The 16,602-nt window shown below is 31.3% G+C and overlaps 3 protein-coding genes across 12 annotated transcripts; 2 read left to right on the forward strand and 1 right to left on the reverse strand.

Annotated features, from left to right (window-relative positions):
- Window positions 1–204: 204 nt before the first annotated feature.
- LOC111311919 (uncharacterized) lies at window positions 205–7,973 on the reverse strand. 7 transcript variants are annotated; one of them, XM_022911767.2, is made up of 19 exons: window positions 7,614–7,973; window positions 6,609–7,474; window positions 6,443–6,511; window positions 6,140–6,338; window positions 5,228–5,309; window positions 4,787–4,840; window positions 4,618–4,699; window positions 4,466–4,525; window positions 4,325–4,377; window positions 4,080–4,246; window positions 3,500–3,683; window positions 3,153–3,210; window positions 3,013–3,069; window positions 2,676–2,924; window positions 1,642–1,703; window positions 1,340–1,396; window positions 1,122–1,215; window positions 697–837; window positions 205–579 (listed from the first exon to the last, which is right to left on the reverse strand). In XM_022911767.2, exons 2-19 carry the CDS (start codon window positions 7,278–7,280, stop codon window positions 493–495), a joined length of 2,427 nt encoding a protein of 808 aa, XP_022767502.2. In that variant the 5' UTR covers window positions 7,281–7,474; window positions 7,614–7,973; the 3' UTR covers window positions 205–492. The 7 variants fall into 7 exon arrangements, with proteins under 7 accessions (XP_022767502.2, XP_089617518.1, XP_022767500.2 ...); XM_089761392.1 differs by having other exon boundaries at window positions 7,618–7,945; XM_022911765.2 differs by having other exon boundaries at window positions 4,466–4,537; window positions 7,618–7,945.
- Window positions 7,974–9,799: 1,826 nt separating this feature from the next.
- Window positions 9,800–10,176, forward strand: LOC149520311 (uncharacterized). The gene has a single exon (XM_089760276.1). The coding sequence runs from the start codon at window positions 9,889–9,891 to the stop codon at window positions 10,129–10,131; it is 243 nt and encodes an 80-aa protein (XP_089616402.1). The 5' UTR covers window positions 9,800–9,888; the 3' UTR covers window positions 10,132–10,176.
- Window positions 10,177–12,472: 2,296 nt separating this feature from the next.
- LOC111311921 (uncharacterized) lies at window positions 12,473–15,923 on the forward strand. 4 transcript variants are annotated; one of them, XR_016342447.1, is made up of 3 exons: window positions 12,487–12,979; window positions 13,340–13,505; window positions 14,506–15,923. XR_016342447.1 is itself a non-coding variant. In XM_022911770.2 (2 exons), the coding sequence occupies exons 1-2, from the start codon at window positions 12,727–12,729 to the stop codon at window positions 14,722–14,724; spliced, it is 525 nt and encodes a 174-aa protein (XP_022767505.2). In that variant the 5' UTR covers window positions 12,473–12,726; the 3' UTR covers window positions 14,725–15,923. The 4 variants fall into 4 exon arrangements, 2 of the variants coding, with proteins under 2 accessions (XP_022767505.2, XP_089617561.1); XR_016342448.1 differs by having other exon boundaries at window positions 12,499–12,979; window positions 13,323–13,505; XM_022911770.2 differs by lacking the exon at window positions 13,340–13,505 and having other exon boundaries at window positions 12,473–13,032.
- Window positions 15,924–16,602: the final 679 nt, after the last annotated feature.

Consider the following 16,602-nt stretch of genomic DNA (forward strand, 5'->3'; position numbering starts at 1 on the left):
GGAAGGATTTTTTTTTAAATATTCCAAAAGATTACCCATAAAAAAAAAATTCTTGCCGTGTGCATGCTTAACAAAAGGTCAGCAAGCAATGCATGTTTGATTCAGTCACTCTTCTTTCAAGTCCTACCTCCCTTTCACATTTTAGTTCTGATTTTGTACAGATAACAAAAACATTTATGGTGAATGCTGCGGGGAAGAAAAAAATTGGAAGCAAAAGGAAACTTTTCTCACCAATTGTACAGAGGGGAAAAGACCAACAACACAAACTAAAACAAATGTTAACGCCAACTCTGGCTATTTTTTCAATTAAAAAAAAAAAAAAAAAAAACAGCCTAAGGATAGAGCTAAAGGTTGCAAATACTAAGATTTAAACGCTAAACTTGATGAATGCAACTTTTTAAAAATAGTTAGATGAATCAATTGAATTAAATTTTGCATTCATGAACCAACTCTGGCTATTTTGATGAAAAGTTGACAGGAAAATTATTGGCATTATTCTGACATCTGCTGCACCTTTTTCTCCAGCACCGACGTTCCTTTAAAAATCGTCAATTGGAGCACCTTTTGGTACTGGGACAACTGAACATAAAATACAGTTCACAATGGCTTAATTCTCTTATATTATTAGTATTTGGTAGAAACAGATGATCAAAATAATACCTTTTTTGTTAAGTAAAAGATTTAGACTGCACTTACTTGCTGCTCGCTCATCTTTGCAAAGCCAAATTTCTTTGTCCAAATTGACAAAGCCTCCTCAGCTGCCGGAAGCACCAGGTTTTCCACATTCAGGGAACTTAGTAACCTCTCAATACAAGCAAATAATGCCTGGAAATATCCCTATAACAAAGATCAAAGATTATTAGTTAGTTTGGCCCAGCATTAGTATGGTTGTTGTGTTTGGAACAGATTGGAAGACTAAGAACAAAACCGACAAACTATGAGAGTGTATAACAGTGTTAGTGGTCCATCTTAAAGCATTTTAAGGTGAAAAATTTGCAAAAAGGTCAACACAGCATTGCATTGAACTTCAAACAGACTAAAAGAAATGGACTAGAGTTGACAGCAACAACACAGCATATTCTTAGTCCAATCTATTAAAACACGTCTATTAAAACACTTACTTTTCCTTGATGTTTTCTACTTGTAGCTACTATAGGGAGCTCGGCAACCTCCCGACCAAATATCCTAAGAAGACCAGCTGATACAACAACAGACCTGCGCATATGCACTTTGTATAAATTCATACAGCAATAAAGCAATAAACAAGACAAGAACACCTTGCAACCCCGCCCCCAGTACACACACACACACACACACACACAGAGAGAAAGAGATATACCTCACAATCAAAACCACACAATACATTCCACCAAACTCTTGTCCAGATATATTTCTCCTAAAAAAAAGTTCAAAAACTAACCATTAGATCTGATCAGAACAAACCAGAACACTTGTACATTATTTGTCTTAACAATGTTAGTAGTATCATTAAGCTGCAAAAATTGTGATAAATCAAGCAAATGTCCCATTAACCACATATATATAAAAACATATCTTGAAACACCTTTTCTGACCATAAAAAGATTCTTTTTTCAAAAAAAGCAAAAAAGAAAGAAGGCAGGGGTAAGAAAGAGTACATACCCGTAGACCATGACAGGAATCAAATCACGACCAGATTTTGCAACAATGGGATCAAAACATTCCTGTCAAACAGGAAGGGCAAATAACTTGAGCAGACAGGCAATTGCTACATACAACTGAAATAATAAAATATATGCAGGATAATCAACAATCTAAAGGCAGCTAGTATATATACATAGGTATATTCAGAAAAATCCCATAGAAAAACCAAATACTTCTGACTGTAATCAAATTCAATTACAAAATTAGTTCATTTTTGAAATCCAGGCTTCACCTCAAGTGCAATTCTAATAATTTGCATGGATGGGTTTTCATCAATTTGATTTGAGAAGTACAAAGTTTCTTTTGTTAAGCTGGATCTTAATACTATCCATCAGCCATCCATAATAAGAACACAAAATTCAAAATATAAGTGGTCCTACTCTGTAAGACTGACGATTTCCTTTGTATCCCAACCTCATCATGATTGTATGATTAAGAATTTCAACTTAATACAAGTTTTCATCAATTTGATTTGAGAAGTACAAATTTTCTTTTGTTAAGCTGGATCTTAATACTATCCATCAGCCATCCATAATAAGAACACAAAATTCAAAATATAAGTGGTCCTACTCTGTAAGACTGACGATTTCCTTTGTATCCCAACCTCATCATGATTGTATGATTAAGAATTTCAACTGCTTTAATTAAAACTATAAGCTGAAATGTGGATGGAAGTATATGGAAATAACAGTCTTTCTGGAACTATGTCTGTGAGCTCATATGTATTCACACCAAGAACCAGTTCCTTTTTTTATATTGTTCAAAAGTCATAACCACTCATGGCGCAGAGCTTATCTTAAACTTTCAATTCAAAAAAATTTGGTCAACAAGCATTGGTCCCGACAAACTCGCAGTACATGACTAAAAAGTTGGGTAAAAAAGTAACATATGTTCTAACAAAAAGGTCAGGTGCCAAAAAAGGTATATAAAAGTCTTGAGTAACTAGGTTAATACACTAAAATCTAATATGTTTCACATTAGGAAAAACTTACTCGAAATATTGCAGCTGCACTTGAAAGCAACGGCAAATGTTCAGGATAACGGCTTTTTCCACTCAGCATTTGCCATTGAACACAATCTATGGCTCCATCAATAAATATTCCTTTTTCTAAATCCTTTCTTCTGATTATATCTGAGAATGAAGTAGGAATTATCTGTAACCCATTGCAAACATAACTCTGGAGAGCCCCATGAATCTTGTTGCAGTCATCACAACAGAACCATTTATCTTCGGGAATTTCCTGTTGTGTGGAGGAAAAACAAAATGGTAAACACTTCAACTAGAATGTATATGTTAACTATTAATCTGCCAGAACATTTCAGACTTACTTTCAAATCGCATAGTCTGCTATCCCGAAGGCAACCAACATGGAACTCCTTCTCACACTAAGAAAGGACAAAGAAAAGAAAATATTATACCAAAGCAAATGCTTGCTTGAATAGAAATAGGATGAGGAAACTGCACATACTTGGTCACAGAGAATAACTGTTCGATCATCAAATGTAGAGCCACTAAAGTCGTAGCCCCTGACAAAAAATAATAATCTCATAAAGACTAAAAGTAACATATATTAGTAGCAGATAAAGACTAAAAGCAGAAAACATGTAAGAAGTCCACAAAGAAAATAGAAAAAAAATAGGAAAACTCAGAACCAAAAAAAAAAAAATCCAAACCAGAAACTACCAAGAGATTATTGACTCGTATAGATGAAGCCATGGAGGGATTAGTCACACATTCAAGCTCATATTCAAAGATATTGGCATTCTCAGAGACAGCATAAACTGGAAAGAAAAAAAGAAATACAAAAGTATCAACCTGCAAACAACACAACCACCAATTTCAAACTCTGGTGCTTTAACAACTCTTGTCAATCGTATCACTATTGGTCTTGCCAAACTTGAAGCTTCTCCAGAAACAGCTTTTCTACCAGGACCATGTTCATCTGCACAACTTGCACAACGCCACTCACCTTCAGGAAAGTGCTCTAAATTCAAACAAGCTGCAACAAAGACATTCAATAGAATTATGATGAAAGAAACCTTAAACCAAAAAGAAAATCAGGCACAACCTAAAGATAACAGTACCAAATGAATTTTTACTACTACAACGTAAAATGACAAAAAAATTAAGTGACGTGCATCAATCATTTTATTATTTGAAAATAATTTGTAGAAAGACTGTCATGATAATCATTTGCCATGTAAGCACAAACCCAATTAGAGCTCCAGATCCTGACCCAAATGCAATGTGTGGTAAACAAACTGGTCACATGAAGTATCATTTGATGTTGGCCACTCAATATCAAATGTTTACAACATCAACTGTGAATCAAGTACCTATCTGAACAAGAACATAAACCACAAAGAAAAGGCTCAAAATAAAAGAAATTACATACCTGGGTGAAAAGCCTGAGGGCATTCATGACAAAGAAGCAGATCTCCTGCATCTCCACATATTGCACACATATCATCACTGAAACCAGTTGTAACACGTTGCCCATTAGCCAATGACAAGGCTATATCGTGAAGTGTCAATCCATTAGATGTATAGATGTGGCGATACCTGTGTAAAGAAAGAAACATAACAAAGAATGACTCATAACATTCTAGTGAAATATCAAATTCTCTAAAGACCACTCACGGTTGTCTTCTAGCAGCCATTCCAGCATGAGCTTCAAACTGTGAAGGGCTAAGCTGCTCACACCAAAACAAATAAAATTAAAGAAAATCATAGATGAGAAATGTGACCTAGCATCAAATTGATAAGGAATTAGAAACTCACCTCTCTCTCGCAACAACTGCAGACTATACCATTTCCCTGCTTGTAGCCTTCAAGTAATTTCTGAAAAACACACTTTCACACCTTCGGTCAGTAATACAAATAGGCATAAATTATTGCTAATCAGGCATATTATTTCCCATAAAAAATTGCACCTGTTCTTTGATAAAGTAAACCAATTCAGCTCCATCTGGAAGTCCTTTTGGCATAAAAAGTAACCGGTGTAAATCATTATCCCTGCCAACAATTTAAAGAAACTCCAGCTTAATTCAGGCAGATATAAAATTTACATAGAGAGGGAGCACAACATATGCCATAGCATACCTTTTCTTCATACCACCATCTGCAGTTCTCTTTCGTTGCATGAATGAGTTAGGCCTACAAAAAAGGTAGAATGTTAGTGAAGTGTGGAAAAGAAAAAGAACAACACAAGCCATCTTATGAGAAATGTACAAAAATGTACCAATAGCCCTCTTCAGGAATTAGCCATAATCATGCAATCTTGTAAATTAGTCGAAAAAAATTTTCCCTCCAACAACTCCTATGAGAACTAAATTGAAAAGGCAAACATGACATTCAAATGCTAGATTCAATTCCACGTAGCATCCAGATAAAACCAACAGGGCACAATCCTTATCCAGGTTGAAAACCAAGAAAATTCAACGAAACATATCCATCCCATAAGGACACAGAAGAAAATTTTTTAAAAGTTGAAACATTCAAGATTATAGAAATAGGAGTCACCAGAAGTTGATATCACTTTACCTTAGAGAATTAGGCAAACTAGGAGGTTTCATGTTATATTTCTTCTCTTCTTCAAACTTTCTGTTACTTTGCTGAAGACTACCTGCAGATCGTAACAGCTTGTCAAAAACTGAATGATAGCAAAAATAAAATGCGGCTCTATACTGGCAAGGTATAAAATCAGGTCTCCCTTTTCTCTAAGAAGGTTGACAATATCTCTACTAATAAACTCGGAATAGTAGATTTGATATCTGGCTCTTACAATTCATCCTGACTTCCAACACAATGAGATTGCAGAAAAGGAGAAAAAGAATCAAGTATTCTTATTGCACAACAACACGTCAGAGGGCAGAAGCATCTGCGTTTTTTCTTTTACTCTTGCACGTGTTGCTTGAGTGGGCCACTCTTAACTTCTTTGCTTATACTTTACACATGCCAACCACATTTGACGGCAGTTACCTCGAATGTAATTACTGTCCTCTGATTGAGTTTATATCAATTCATTTCTTTCCCATTTAGAGTTAATTTCTATTATTTGCTCTGTCGTAAATTGTCATGTAATATTCACAAGCATTGGATGTATCGGATAAGCTACTACTTACATGTAGCAACCTGATCCTAGATATTTCTCCTCACTATGGTTTTATGGTCTATTTGCATAACAAGACTTGGAAGCCAGAGACCCTAAATACTCTCTAACAAGTAAGGGAAGCAACCTCAAGCAAAACAGCAGTCCTCTAATTGAATTCTCTTTTTTATTTTTTTGTTGTTTCTTTTACTTTCAAAAGAATTTGCCCGTGTATCAAATAAGCAGTATTTGGAGATTAAAAAAAGAATTACAAATCTATTCACAAACCCAAAACGACCCAAGACACTGGATGAAATAGGACTACACTCAACGAAGATAAACCTAATCAAAACAGAAATTATTACCTTTCCAATCCTGGAAGGACTCCTCATTTATAGATGTACCGGCAACGTCTTTTATCACTTCACCCAGAATACTGAGTGGAGCAGCCTTTAGTTCTTGAATAATATTGTATATTGGCCTACCATTGTCCAAGTATATGTGATTATTTGGATGCCTAGTCTTGGCACCAGCATGCTGCTCAAACTCATAGGCACTCAGCACCTATTCACGCCTCAGACAAACCATTCAGCTAAAATAATATATCCTCAAAACTAAGCACTAAAAGAAAAATTAATAGTAATAATTGGAACTGTTGAGTGACTTACTTTCGAGAAATTACAAAATGAGCATCCACACAAATATCCACCCGCATGAATAATTCCATCCAGTACTGTCTAACAACCATAAAAAAAAGTAGTAACTTTAATAAACAAGTCAACGCTTAACAAAAACAAAATTAACCTTAATTTAGATAGAGAAAAACCAATTTACCTCCATCGAGATAGAAATATACTTCACTCGGGCTCCATCAAGAATGCCAGTTCCTAACAACTTCTTAACATTTGTTGGGTAGTTACTAGGAACAACCTTCTTAGACATTTTCAATTCCAAATTGGGAGCACAAGAATATCGACTGCTCCATTCAACTGAACCATTCCCATAAATATTTTCCAGATTCGTACATTCCCCACCAACTGAATACGAAGTTTCATTATTATAATCCTCCTTCCTTTTGCTAAACTTAAACGTAATTTTCCTAATCCCAGATGAACTCAAATGCTTTGGAATTTCCAACGTAACATGGGAACTCGACACAACACCGGATGTATCACCCATTTGAAAACTATCACTGAGAGTCTCATCGGAACTCGAATTCCCGGAACAAACAGAGGTAACCTCACCGCAACCAGCTTCGCTTCTACTGCTTATGTCATGGAAACTAGACGTGTTTTCTTTAGGAGAAACAATTGGGTTCGAAACCTCTGATCGAATATCCTCATTGGAAACTTCTTTCGCTTGTTTCTTTTTAGGAGATGCCTCCGGTTCGGATTCCGGCTCCGGTTCAAGACATTCACGGTCTCGCTTCAATTCAGGCTTTGTACTATTTACATTCTCCATAATCTCCTCTGTTGAGATTCCTAAACAAACTGCTTCTTCCTCCATTCAAAAACAATTCCTTCCCGAATTTCAGATAATGACAGCATTCGTAAGAGGAAATTCAAAGAAAGAAACGAACCTAAAATTTCACTTTATATACTGAAACTTGAATCCAAATTCGCACAGAAAACTTAAATGTGCGCCTCCAAAGCAATGCTAAACCGTCACTCTTCACAATATGCTGGAAAAGAAAAACCTAACTACAAAACAAGCAGAAGAAAATTTCAATTCAACTAACAAACTGTTCAAAAAGAAAACCCAATAACCGCTTAACAGTTATTTAAATTTGAAATATAACTTGGCTAAAAGGAAATTTCACCAAAAAAAAAAAAAAACTACCTACGCAAAGCCAAGAATCAACGGAAATCTACAGAAGTCGAATCCAAATAACATAGAATTCTAGTAAATCGAAGAATAAAGCATGCACGAGTGTTGAAATGCTAGATTTCAAATCTCGCGGATCTGAGATTCGTGTAAAGCTAAAAAAAAAGGAAAAGAAAGAAAGAAATTCAGGTATGGTTTAGAAATAAGCGCCAAAGATTTGGGTAAGTGTTTTTTATTTTTTATGTGAAATAAAATAAATAAATAAATAAAAAGAAATTGCAGAGGGAACGTGGAGGGCGGCAACAAACAAGAAGCGAGAATAATTAGTTCGCGGTTGGAATTCAACTTTTCAAGAAAGAAAGATGATAAAGTGAGAGCATGAGAGAGAAAATAAATCTCGCCATATTTGGAAGGAACAATAAGACAAGTGGATGTCTGGTGGGACCTTGGGATAAAGGAACCTATGAAAATACACCACGTGGATTTACTGTAGGAACTGTCTTGTACAACTGAGACAACATTGGATGAAGGGTTAGTTAGAAGACACGTGTCTGAGATTTTATCCTTAATCCTTACACGCAAGCAATTGTTATTGGTTAAAGTCTTTGAAATATAAAAAGTTTTTTATTTTTTCACGTTTAATCCTCATTATTATTGCTGGGCCAGCACGACATTAAGCTTGATCCATTCTTTTTGGGGCCTTTTTCTGCTAAAGTGGGTTGAAAATGAACCCAGATTTTGCTTTTGGGCTTTTATTTTTTATAATTAATAAAAATTTTCAGATTTTACCTAAACTTAATACTTTTTTCAAATTATTTTAATAGGTCACTCCTTATATCTTATTAGTGCATTACAAATTTTTCCCTTGAAATACTTCTCACAAATATCAAATTTTAGTTTATGAAAATTTCTTACTTAATTTAAAATCATTAAAATGTTTTTTTATTAGGAGGATGTACACATTTTATTAGCATTTAAGGGTGTATGTCAAAAAATATCATGTATAAGGTTGAATGATATATGACCTTTTTACTAAAAAAAAAAAGAAAAATCAATCCATACGTCTTTGTAGTAATAATTTGCTTATGCAAAATAATTTGTTGTAATAATTTATCATCAATTACATAACAATGTAACTGAATTTTTTGAGTTAAAAGTAAATGAAAAAAGTTTAAATAAAGCATTTGTAATGAGTCCACTTACAGTTTAATTTTATGCATATTTCAGCCTCTTATGTAATTATTGATATAACCATGTTTCTAATATATTCGATTGGCTAAAAGAAATTTAATTTTTCAGAGGGGAAAAAAAAAGTGGTCATAGATCTTTTTAATCCAGTGCTTAAATCATATAACTCCTTTTTTTATATTACTGGATGCTTGTTGCTGACAGTGGTGAGATTTAATGATAAAGACACCAAAAAAATTATAAATTAAATTTTGAATATTAAATTTATAAAATATCATATTTTAAGAGTCGTCGTATGAATTAATCATAATCAATCTCAAGTTTGATACTTTCTTTTTTTATCACAGGAAATTCATTCTTGTATCCTAAATGTAGCCCCATTATCTTACTAGCTACTAGGTAGTTGAATATGCTGCCCCTTTGACGTCGACCCACAAAATTACATGCTTAACGATTTTATTTTGTAGAAAAGGTTACAAAGGAGAGAAGGTTTGGGAAATTTAAGGCCCTAGGGTTTATATTCTTTATGCCACCCTTTTTCTAGTACCCAATTCTCTCATTTGTAATCGATAAAAGGGAAGCTCAAACGCTAAGTAATTTTTAAACCAAATACCTTTAATTTGAAAAATGCATATCCAAAGCATAAGATGAAAATTTTTTTGGATAACAGGCATCAAATTTTAAGTAAAAATATTATAAAATTGAATTTCATTTCATTTGAATATCTAATATGAATAATTTTGATCGTAAATGTTACTTTAAATGTACTTTTTTATCATACATTCAAAAAATTCTTTTGTAAAAATCTACGAAACTTTTATATGCATCTTTATAATCACAAAATTTACTCTTAAATAAATAAAAACATACTTGTATCATTATCGATGATAGAGTAATATTTTTGGTATGTAATCATATAATGATGCTATTAGATTCTCTAGGCCGTTTCCTGACACCTCTTCTTTATAAGACCAGTCGAGTAGTTAACCTTTGAGTGATAGTACAAACAGATATCAAAGCTCTATTGGGTTGCTCTCTTCTTCCCATTGAAAACTTCCACAATCTTTCATTTCTTTTTGCTTTGATCGCTGTTGAAAGAAACATGTCTCAAAGACCCATTAACCGCCACCAAAGGAGGGCATCGCAAAGCGTTTTTGTGTCCTTCGACGACATCTCTTCTCCCATCTCTGATAACGACACAGATAATAAGCCTGCACCGTCCAACCAAGCGCCACCTTCCCAACCGGTTCGTGCCCCAACTCCTCCGGCTGCAGCCTTGGCGAGGTTGGAGACATCCGAACATGTAGCCAAAGATGGCGAGAAACGAAAAAATGCTACAACTTGATGTTATAAATTACTTCTCTCTTAGTATTTGATTTTTTGAGGTAGTTTACTTGTTTAATTTGTGTTTTGTTAATCCGTTTTTAATATATTAATAAAGAAGCTTGTTCATCGGTTAGGTGTATTTATGTTAAAATCACCATTTTGACGTGGTTGCAAGGAATAAATCTTTCGGTATCCTTTTCTCCTTTATTTGAGTTTTAATTGTCAATAGATTTTCCTTTTCCAGCGTTCTAATATGCTAAATATGATATTAAAAACCCTTAATCCATGGTTAGAAATTTAATTAAATTTCAATAACCAAAGTTTGATCTTGCTTTTTGAGCTTGACCACATTTTGGAATTTCGATGTTTGTTGGCTAACTCAAACTTAACATTGTTCATTTTGACTTTAAAAAAAAAAATCATTGGTCATGGTGTTATAATTTTTTTTATATATAAAGATTGTAGTTTAAAAATTTTATGCAAGTTGATATTTAAATTTAAAATTTTTAAATAATATTTTTTTAAATGATTGAATGAATTAATTGAATTAACTAATTTTTTAAATAATTAAATTAAATTAATCAATTTTAACCTTAGTATTACACATCTGGCTGGTCAATTTTTCAGTTCCAACGCCTCGTTTGACTTTGATACAATTTAATTGCCATGTGCATCTCATGTGCCATGTACTTTTGGTAAAGGGGATTCGTGTCTGAAGCAATCGAAAACAATATATATATATATATATATATTTTTAAATATAAGATTTATTTATATTAGTATTACTTTTGTATTTTTTACTTTTAAATTAAAATTATTTTAATTTAAATGAATTATAAATTTATTTTAATCTAAAAATCTAAAAAAATATAAAAATTACTCTAATATAAGTAAATCATTCTCACTTTAAAATAACGTAAAATTTTACTAATAATATAAAAAATACTCAGACAATTTTAAGCCCTCCCTTTGTTTATTTTACTTTCAAGGAGTGCATGTTTCAAATTAAAATAAAAATATCAATTTTACTTATATTTAATAAAAAATTTAATTCTTTACTCGAATTGAAATGGATACGAAAATGTAGATAAATATAAATTTAAAATTTTATTGGAGATAAAAATAAACATAGTTAATATAACACCTATCCAATACCTATATTTTACATATATATTTATATATTTAGTATATAAAATTTTTATTAAATAATATAAAATATTATTTTAGATTAATTAAAATTAATAAAATTTATTAAAAAATATATATTAATATATATTTAGAAAATATTATCTAAATATACAAAATAAAAAAATCTAATAAAATTCTTAATTTTTAATTTTTTTAAAAAAGATATAGATATAAAAATTATTCATACTCATTAAACAAACACATGAATGAATATAAAAATAAATTTAAAATATTTATTAAATATAAATATAAAAATAAATATAATATAAAAATTTTAAAATAGAGATAAAAAATATTTTACCATACTCATATCCTACCATTGAGTGAAGGAGGTCAAAGTACAAGCATGTCCGATCAAAAAGAGCTCTCATACAACTTAGCTTCCTGTGAACCAACTTGTCCATCTAATTTTCCAGCCATTTCTTTTTATTATTTTTGTGTATATAATGCGTGACTAAATTTGGTTGTACACAATGAATGACTAAATTCGGGTAAATAAAGTGTCTACGTATTAATTATAAAATGTTTCAATGCTTTTTAAATTACAATGATTCTAATAAATCGAGTTTTTTTGGTCGTAGATTCTGTAGAATTCTTTTTTGAGCTTGAGTCCGGATTTAAGGTCCATCATGCACGTGAATAGTAGTTATAATAATTTTGCGCTTGCTAAAATTGTCATGATTATGTCATCTCTTTTTTTTTTTATAAATATTTATATTTTTTTATATGACTAATAATTATTGATTTAATTACATTACATATTTATAAATAATCGATTTTGTCATGAATTAGTGAAATTATATCACTTATATTATTATAATATAATTAATTAATTATAATTTAATATTATGTAAGGTTCGTAAAAAAGTTATATAAAATTTACATTTTAAAGTTGAGAATCTTTATATAATTTTTTATTATGATTTGTTAATTATAATATTATAATAAAAAATTATAGGTGAAACATTTCTGAATTACTAGATTTTATCTTTAAATTTATCCAATGATTATATACCATATTAAAAAATAAAAAATTTGAGATAAAATTAATAACTTAAATAACCTTAAAAAAAAAAAGGGTAATCGAAGAAGACTAGTCTTAGTAACTTTATTTGTGAATATAATATAATATAATGTTTTGCATATCATATATATATACAATATATAAAACTAATCCCCATTTACATAGATAAAGACAATTAATCAATGTCTTAAAATAAAATTAAAGGGATAATTTGGAAAGAAATAATTATCTTCCTCACTCTGTTTATTTCTCACGAAGGAAAAGAAAAAAAGAAAAACTTTCCCATCTCACTGAGAGAGAAAGATAGAAAGAAAGCTAAAGAAATAATCGAAGTTTTTCTTTAAATATTCTTTTTATTTTGTTTGGTTCAATCCTCTTTCGCTATTTCTTTTTTGTAAGTAGATGCTATTTGGTACCCATAACTCGCCACTTCAATTTTCTCATGGCCAATTATCCCCACGAGGCCCCACCAATGATTTCCTTGAGCGAATCCTCAGATTCCCTAGCTTCGTGACAATTGAGACGGGTTTAGCAGGACCAGGACCCGACGGTGGCTTGGCTGGAACCATTGTCGTGGTTGGGGCGTTGATGATGCTGCAGCATAGCTTCGGTAATGGCGCCGGACATCTCGGTGTAATCGGCGGTGAGGGAGTTGGTGCGTTTCATAGACAGATTTTTCATATGAATTTTACTTTTTATCAGATTAAGGTATTCCAATCACTTGCTTTAAACTTTGGATTATTATATTTGTATAACTTTTTGATATATGAACAACGATTTTGATTTTGTTTCCCTTTTATAATTAACGCCATTTATTTGATTTTTTGTACTATATCTTTGCATCCTTTTATTTAATTAATTATTTATAATTAATATAATTTATAGGTTTCATTCTATTTTAAAATTGTAGTAACTAAAACAAATAAGGCGACAAGTTTTATACTATATCTTTGCTTCCTTTTATTTATTTAATTGTTTATAATTAATACTATTTATAGGTTTTGTTCTGTTTTAGAAATTGTTGTGACTAAAACAAATAAGGCAACAAGTTTGTAAAGAAACCTGGGGTTTTAGTCAAGAAGTTGAAGAGATTAGCCATTTTAAAAGAGTTTGGTGACGAATCACTTGATATTGGAATTCGAAACTGTGAATCTGATCATGATTTCATGTCAATTTGCAAGGTTTGTCTCCTTAATAATTACTAGTATTACTAATTCTCAATCTTGAGAAAAATTATGAAACCTCTGTTTTCATTAATTTATATTAAACTAGAGAAGTTTAGAAAATCTTTAGATGGTATGTAGTGAAGAGTTAATGTGGAACCTTGCTAAACATATTTATTTATATAATAAATTTATAGTTGGTGTATTGCATGCATTTGGGTTTTGTTTTTTGGTACAAGTTGAAACTCATCAATATTTTTTAGTTTTCCACAAATTTTTTTCTCTTTTCCCCTTGGCTAAATGTTCATATTTTGAGACAAAAAAGGTTTGTTTTTGTTTATTTAATTTTTTATTATGGGAGTTTGTATATGATGGTGGACGATGCAAGGAAGCTTGCGATGAATAGAGTAGTGGCAAGAGAGAATGTCAACATTTTAAAGGTGTGAGAGAGGAAATTAGAGGTGTATAAAAAGAACTATAGAGCGGTGCTGATTTGGGTCAAATGTATGATTTTTTCAGTGAATTAGTTTTATATCTCTGAGTTATCTTATTAGGGTAAGTTGAAAAGCATAATCATTTTATTTAAATGATCCTTTTGTTCTTTTTATTTAGTTGTGGGCTTTTTATAACGTATGATTATTCAAGATATGGGCAGTCAACCAAAAAGGTATGCCTACATATTAGTTTTTTTTTTTAAATAATTTATTTGTTTAATTGTCAAGAAAGAGTGGTATGTAAGGAAAAAGTTTTTGATCTTTCATTTTGTGATACAATGATTGAGAAAGTTGGGGAGTGGTGAGGAGAGAAGCCTATAGTTTCAATTTTTATTTAGTCATCACTTTGTTTCTATGTTTGTATACTGATACTTTAGTTGTCAAAAATTTGAAATATTTGACGAATCGATAATTTAATACATTTTAGTTTTTTTACTCCCATGATATCAATGGTTGCATTCATTAAGATTGTTTTCAACCCAATAAATTGCTAATGCAAATTCAATTTGTTATTTTAATTTTAGGTCACTAATCATTCTGCCCATGGAATGTATGAAGACGGGATTGATAAGATATGTAAGATAATCCATGACAATGGGGTGAAGTTATTTTTCATACCATGGTTGATTTATGTTTTTGTTGTTGCCAATATTGTTATGGTTATCATCATCATGTATGTGAATAATTGTCCCAAGAATTTTGTTTTTTGCATTATTGATTTTTTAGGTAGGTCTTCCTTTTAGCCTTTTAAGAAGAATCCTCTTCTAGGTTATTCTTCTACCACATAAGTCATTTATTGCTTTATTGGTTTGTTTTTCTTTGTTTCAATTGAATTTTTTTGTTTTTCTTTTAAATTTTATCTATTTTTAGTTCATGATTATTGGTTTTAGGTAGTTGAAAATGAGGACTTTATATGTAAAGAAAGTGGTTGATAACACCAGAGATAGCATCTTATCACTTGTAATTGGTTAAATAGGAGTTTTCATTTATTGGCAAACATATTGAGTTTTTTAGTCATTGGAATCCATAGTTCATGCTTGCCTTGGAATTGATGCATAGAGTCTGCAATTTGTAAAATCCTTTGAACTTCCATTTTATATTGCTGCTTTTATGAAATTGTTTATGTTCCATACCTATTTTCTTAGCTCTATGTATACATGTTTGTGCTATGGAATCAACAAAGGTTTGCGGTAAGACAAGCCTTTTTTTTTTTTTAACTTATTTTGCTTATTTTTTCTAAAGAAAATATTGTTTATTTTTCTTACAAGTTGGTTTGACAAGTTTAGGTTTTACTGTAATAGATGTTTGCCATTTGAATCTCTACAAAACCTTTTGCATTCCACATGAAGGTGGTGGACCTAGCATGGCACCTATTGGTGTCAATAAGCATTTGGCACCATTTCTGCCTCTATATCTTGTGGTATATACTTCTTGAGATATACATATGCATGTATATATACAAATTTCTATCTTTTCATGTTCATGTCATCAATCTTTTGGTATCCTTGCTAAAGAATTGCATCTTAAAATATGGTTTGGATTGGATTTCATTTTTGTATCTCATCTTTAGAACTCAATGATTAGTAGCATTCTTATCATAACTGTATAAACATAATTGTGCTTGAAATTCTGAGCATATCATTTCACATGCTGTTAACTATGGCATTTAGTTATTATCATTTACCACTGGCATCACATTGCAAAGGGTATTTAGTAGTGGATTCTTCTGTCACAAGATTTTTTTTTTCGATGTTGATTGCTTTGTAATCATCCTGTAGTTACTTACTAATGCTTCCAAGCTAATTATCTTGAAAGCCAATTACATAGTAAAACGCATGGAGGTAGCTGCTTTTTTTTTTTTTTTGAAATTCTATGCTTATAATTTGTAGAAATCAAAATACATTTTAATCTTCATGAAAAACTATGATATATTTTTTACCAATTTAGCAACTATTAAAGCTTTAAAATTATATTTTTTTTAATAATGTTACTATATTTATCATTTATGCTTCAACTTTTTTAATATACTTATTGTGCCGTTTGACTACATAGCAAGGTAATTTACTTTTGATTCATCATGATAAAAAAAATAGTATTACATGATAATATATTTATTACATTCTCCCGCGATGTAACACGGATTATAAGCTAGTGTGGAGTAAAATTGAAGAGAGGTTGTTGCAATTTGGTAATAAGGTATTGTAATTAAAAGCTTACTTATTTTTGTATTTGGAAAGAAAAAGAAAAAAGAAAAGGAAAAGAAAGGAGGCGTGAAAAGGAGAGGAATGCGCTTGCAAAATATGAAAAATTCAAATGGGAAAATGGTGAGAAAGGGGGTAGCGTTAGATTGACGCAGAGGAAGAGAGTGAAGCAGTGGACCCAACCCAGGTGTTGGCGACGATTGCCGCATGCGCTAATGGCTTCCACAAAGTTGCATTATTGGTTCAACACTAGTTTCAACGACACAACAAATATCTCCATTACCTACTCTCATACGAGTTAGAGCTTAGAGCTGGCTAGGCTAAGAAAAGCCAAACTTGACGCCTACAATTATAAATAACTTTAAAATAAAAAGTTCTGTAGGATAAAATAATTATAAATATTAAAATTTAAATTATTAA

This window comes from Durio zibethinus, chromosome 1, assembly GCF_047325235.1.
Source record: "Durio zibethinus cultivar Kanyao isolate XHJ-2024 chromosome 1, ASM4732523v1, whole genome shotgun sequence".
Classification (NCBI taxonomy): domain Eukaryota; kingdom Viridiplantae; phylum Streptophyta; class Magnoliopsida; order Malvales; family Malvaceae; genus Durio; species Durio zibethinus.

Bases quoted from the DNA above. Each gene is read 5' to 3' on its own strand.
- LOC111311919 (XM_022911765.2), bottom strand. From the start codon at position 7,280: ATGGAGGAAGAAGCAGTTTGTTTAGGAATCTCAACAGAGGAGATTATG. The intron at 3,684-4,079 runs GTATGTAATTTC...TCTTTGTTGCAG, and splicing joins CCCTCAGGCTTTTCACCCAG to CTTGTTTGAATTTAGAGCAC. The intron at 838-1,121 runs GTAAGTGTTTTA...TCTTTGTTATAG, and splicing joins GTAGAAAACATCAAGGAAAA to GGATATTTCCAGGCATTATT.
- LOC111311921 (XM_022911770.2), top strand. From the start codon at position 12,727: ATGCTATTTGGTACCCATAACTCGCCACTTCAATTTTCTCATGGCCAA. The intron at 13,033-14,505 runs GTATTCCAATCA...TTTTAATTTTAG, and splicing joins TTACTTTTTATCAGATTAAG to GTCACTAATCATTCTGCCCA.
- LOC149520311 (XM_089760276.1), top strand. From the start codon at position 9,889: ATGTCTCAAAGACCCATTAACCGCCACCAAAGGAGGGCATCGCAAAGC.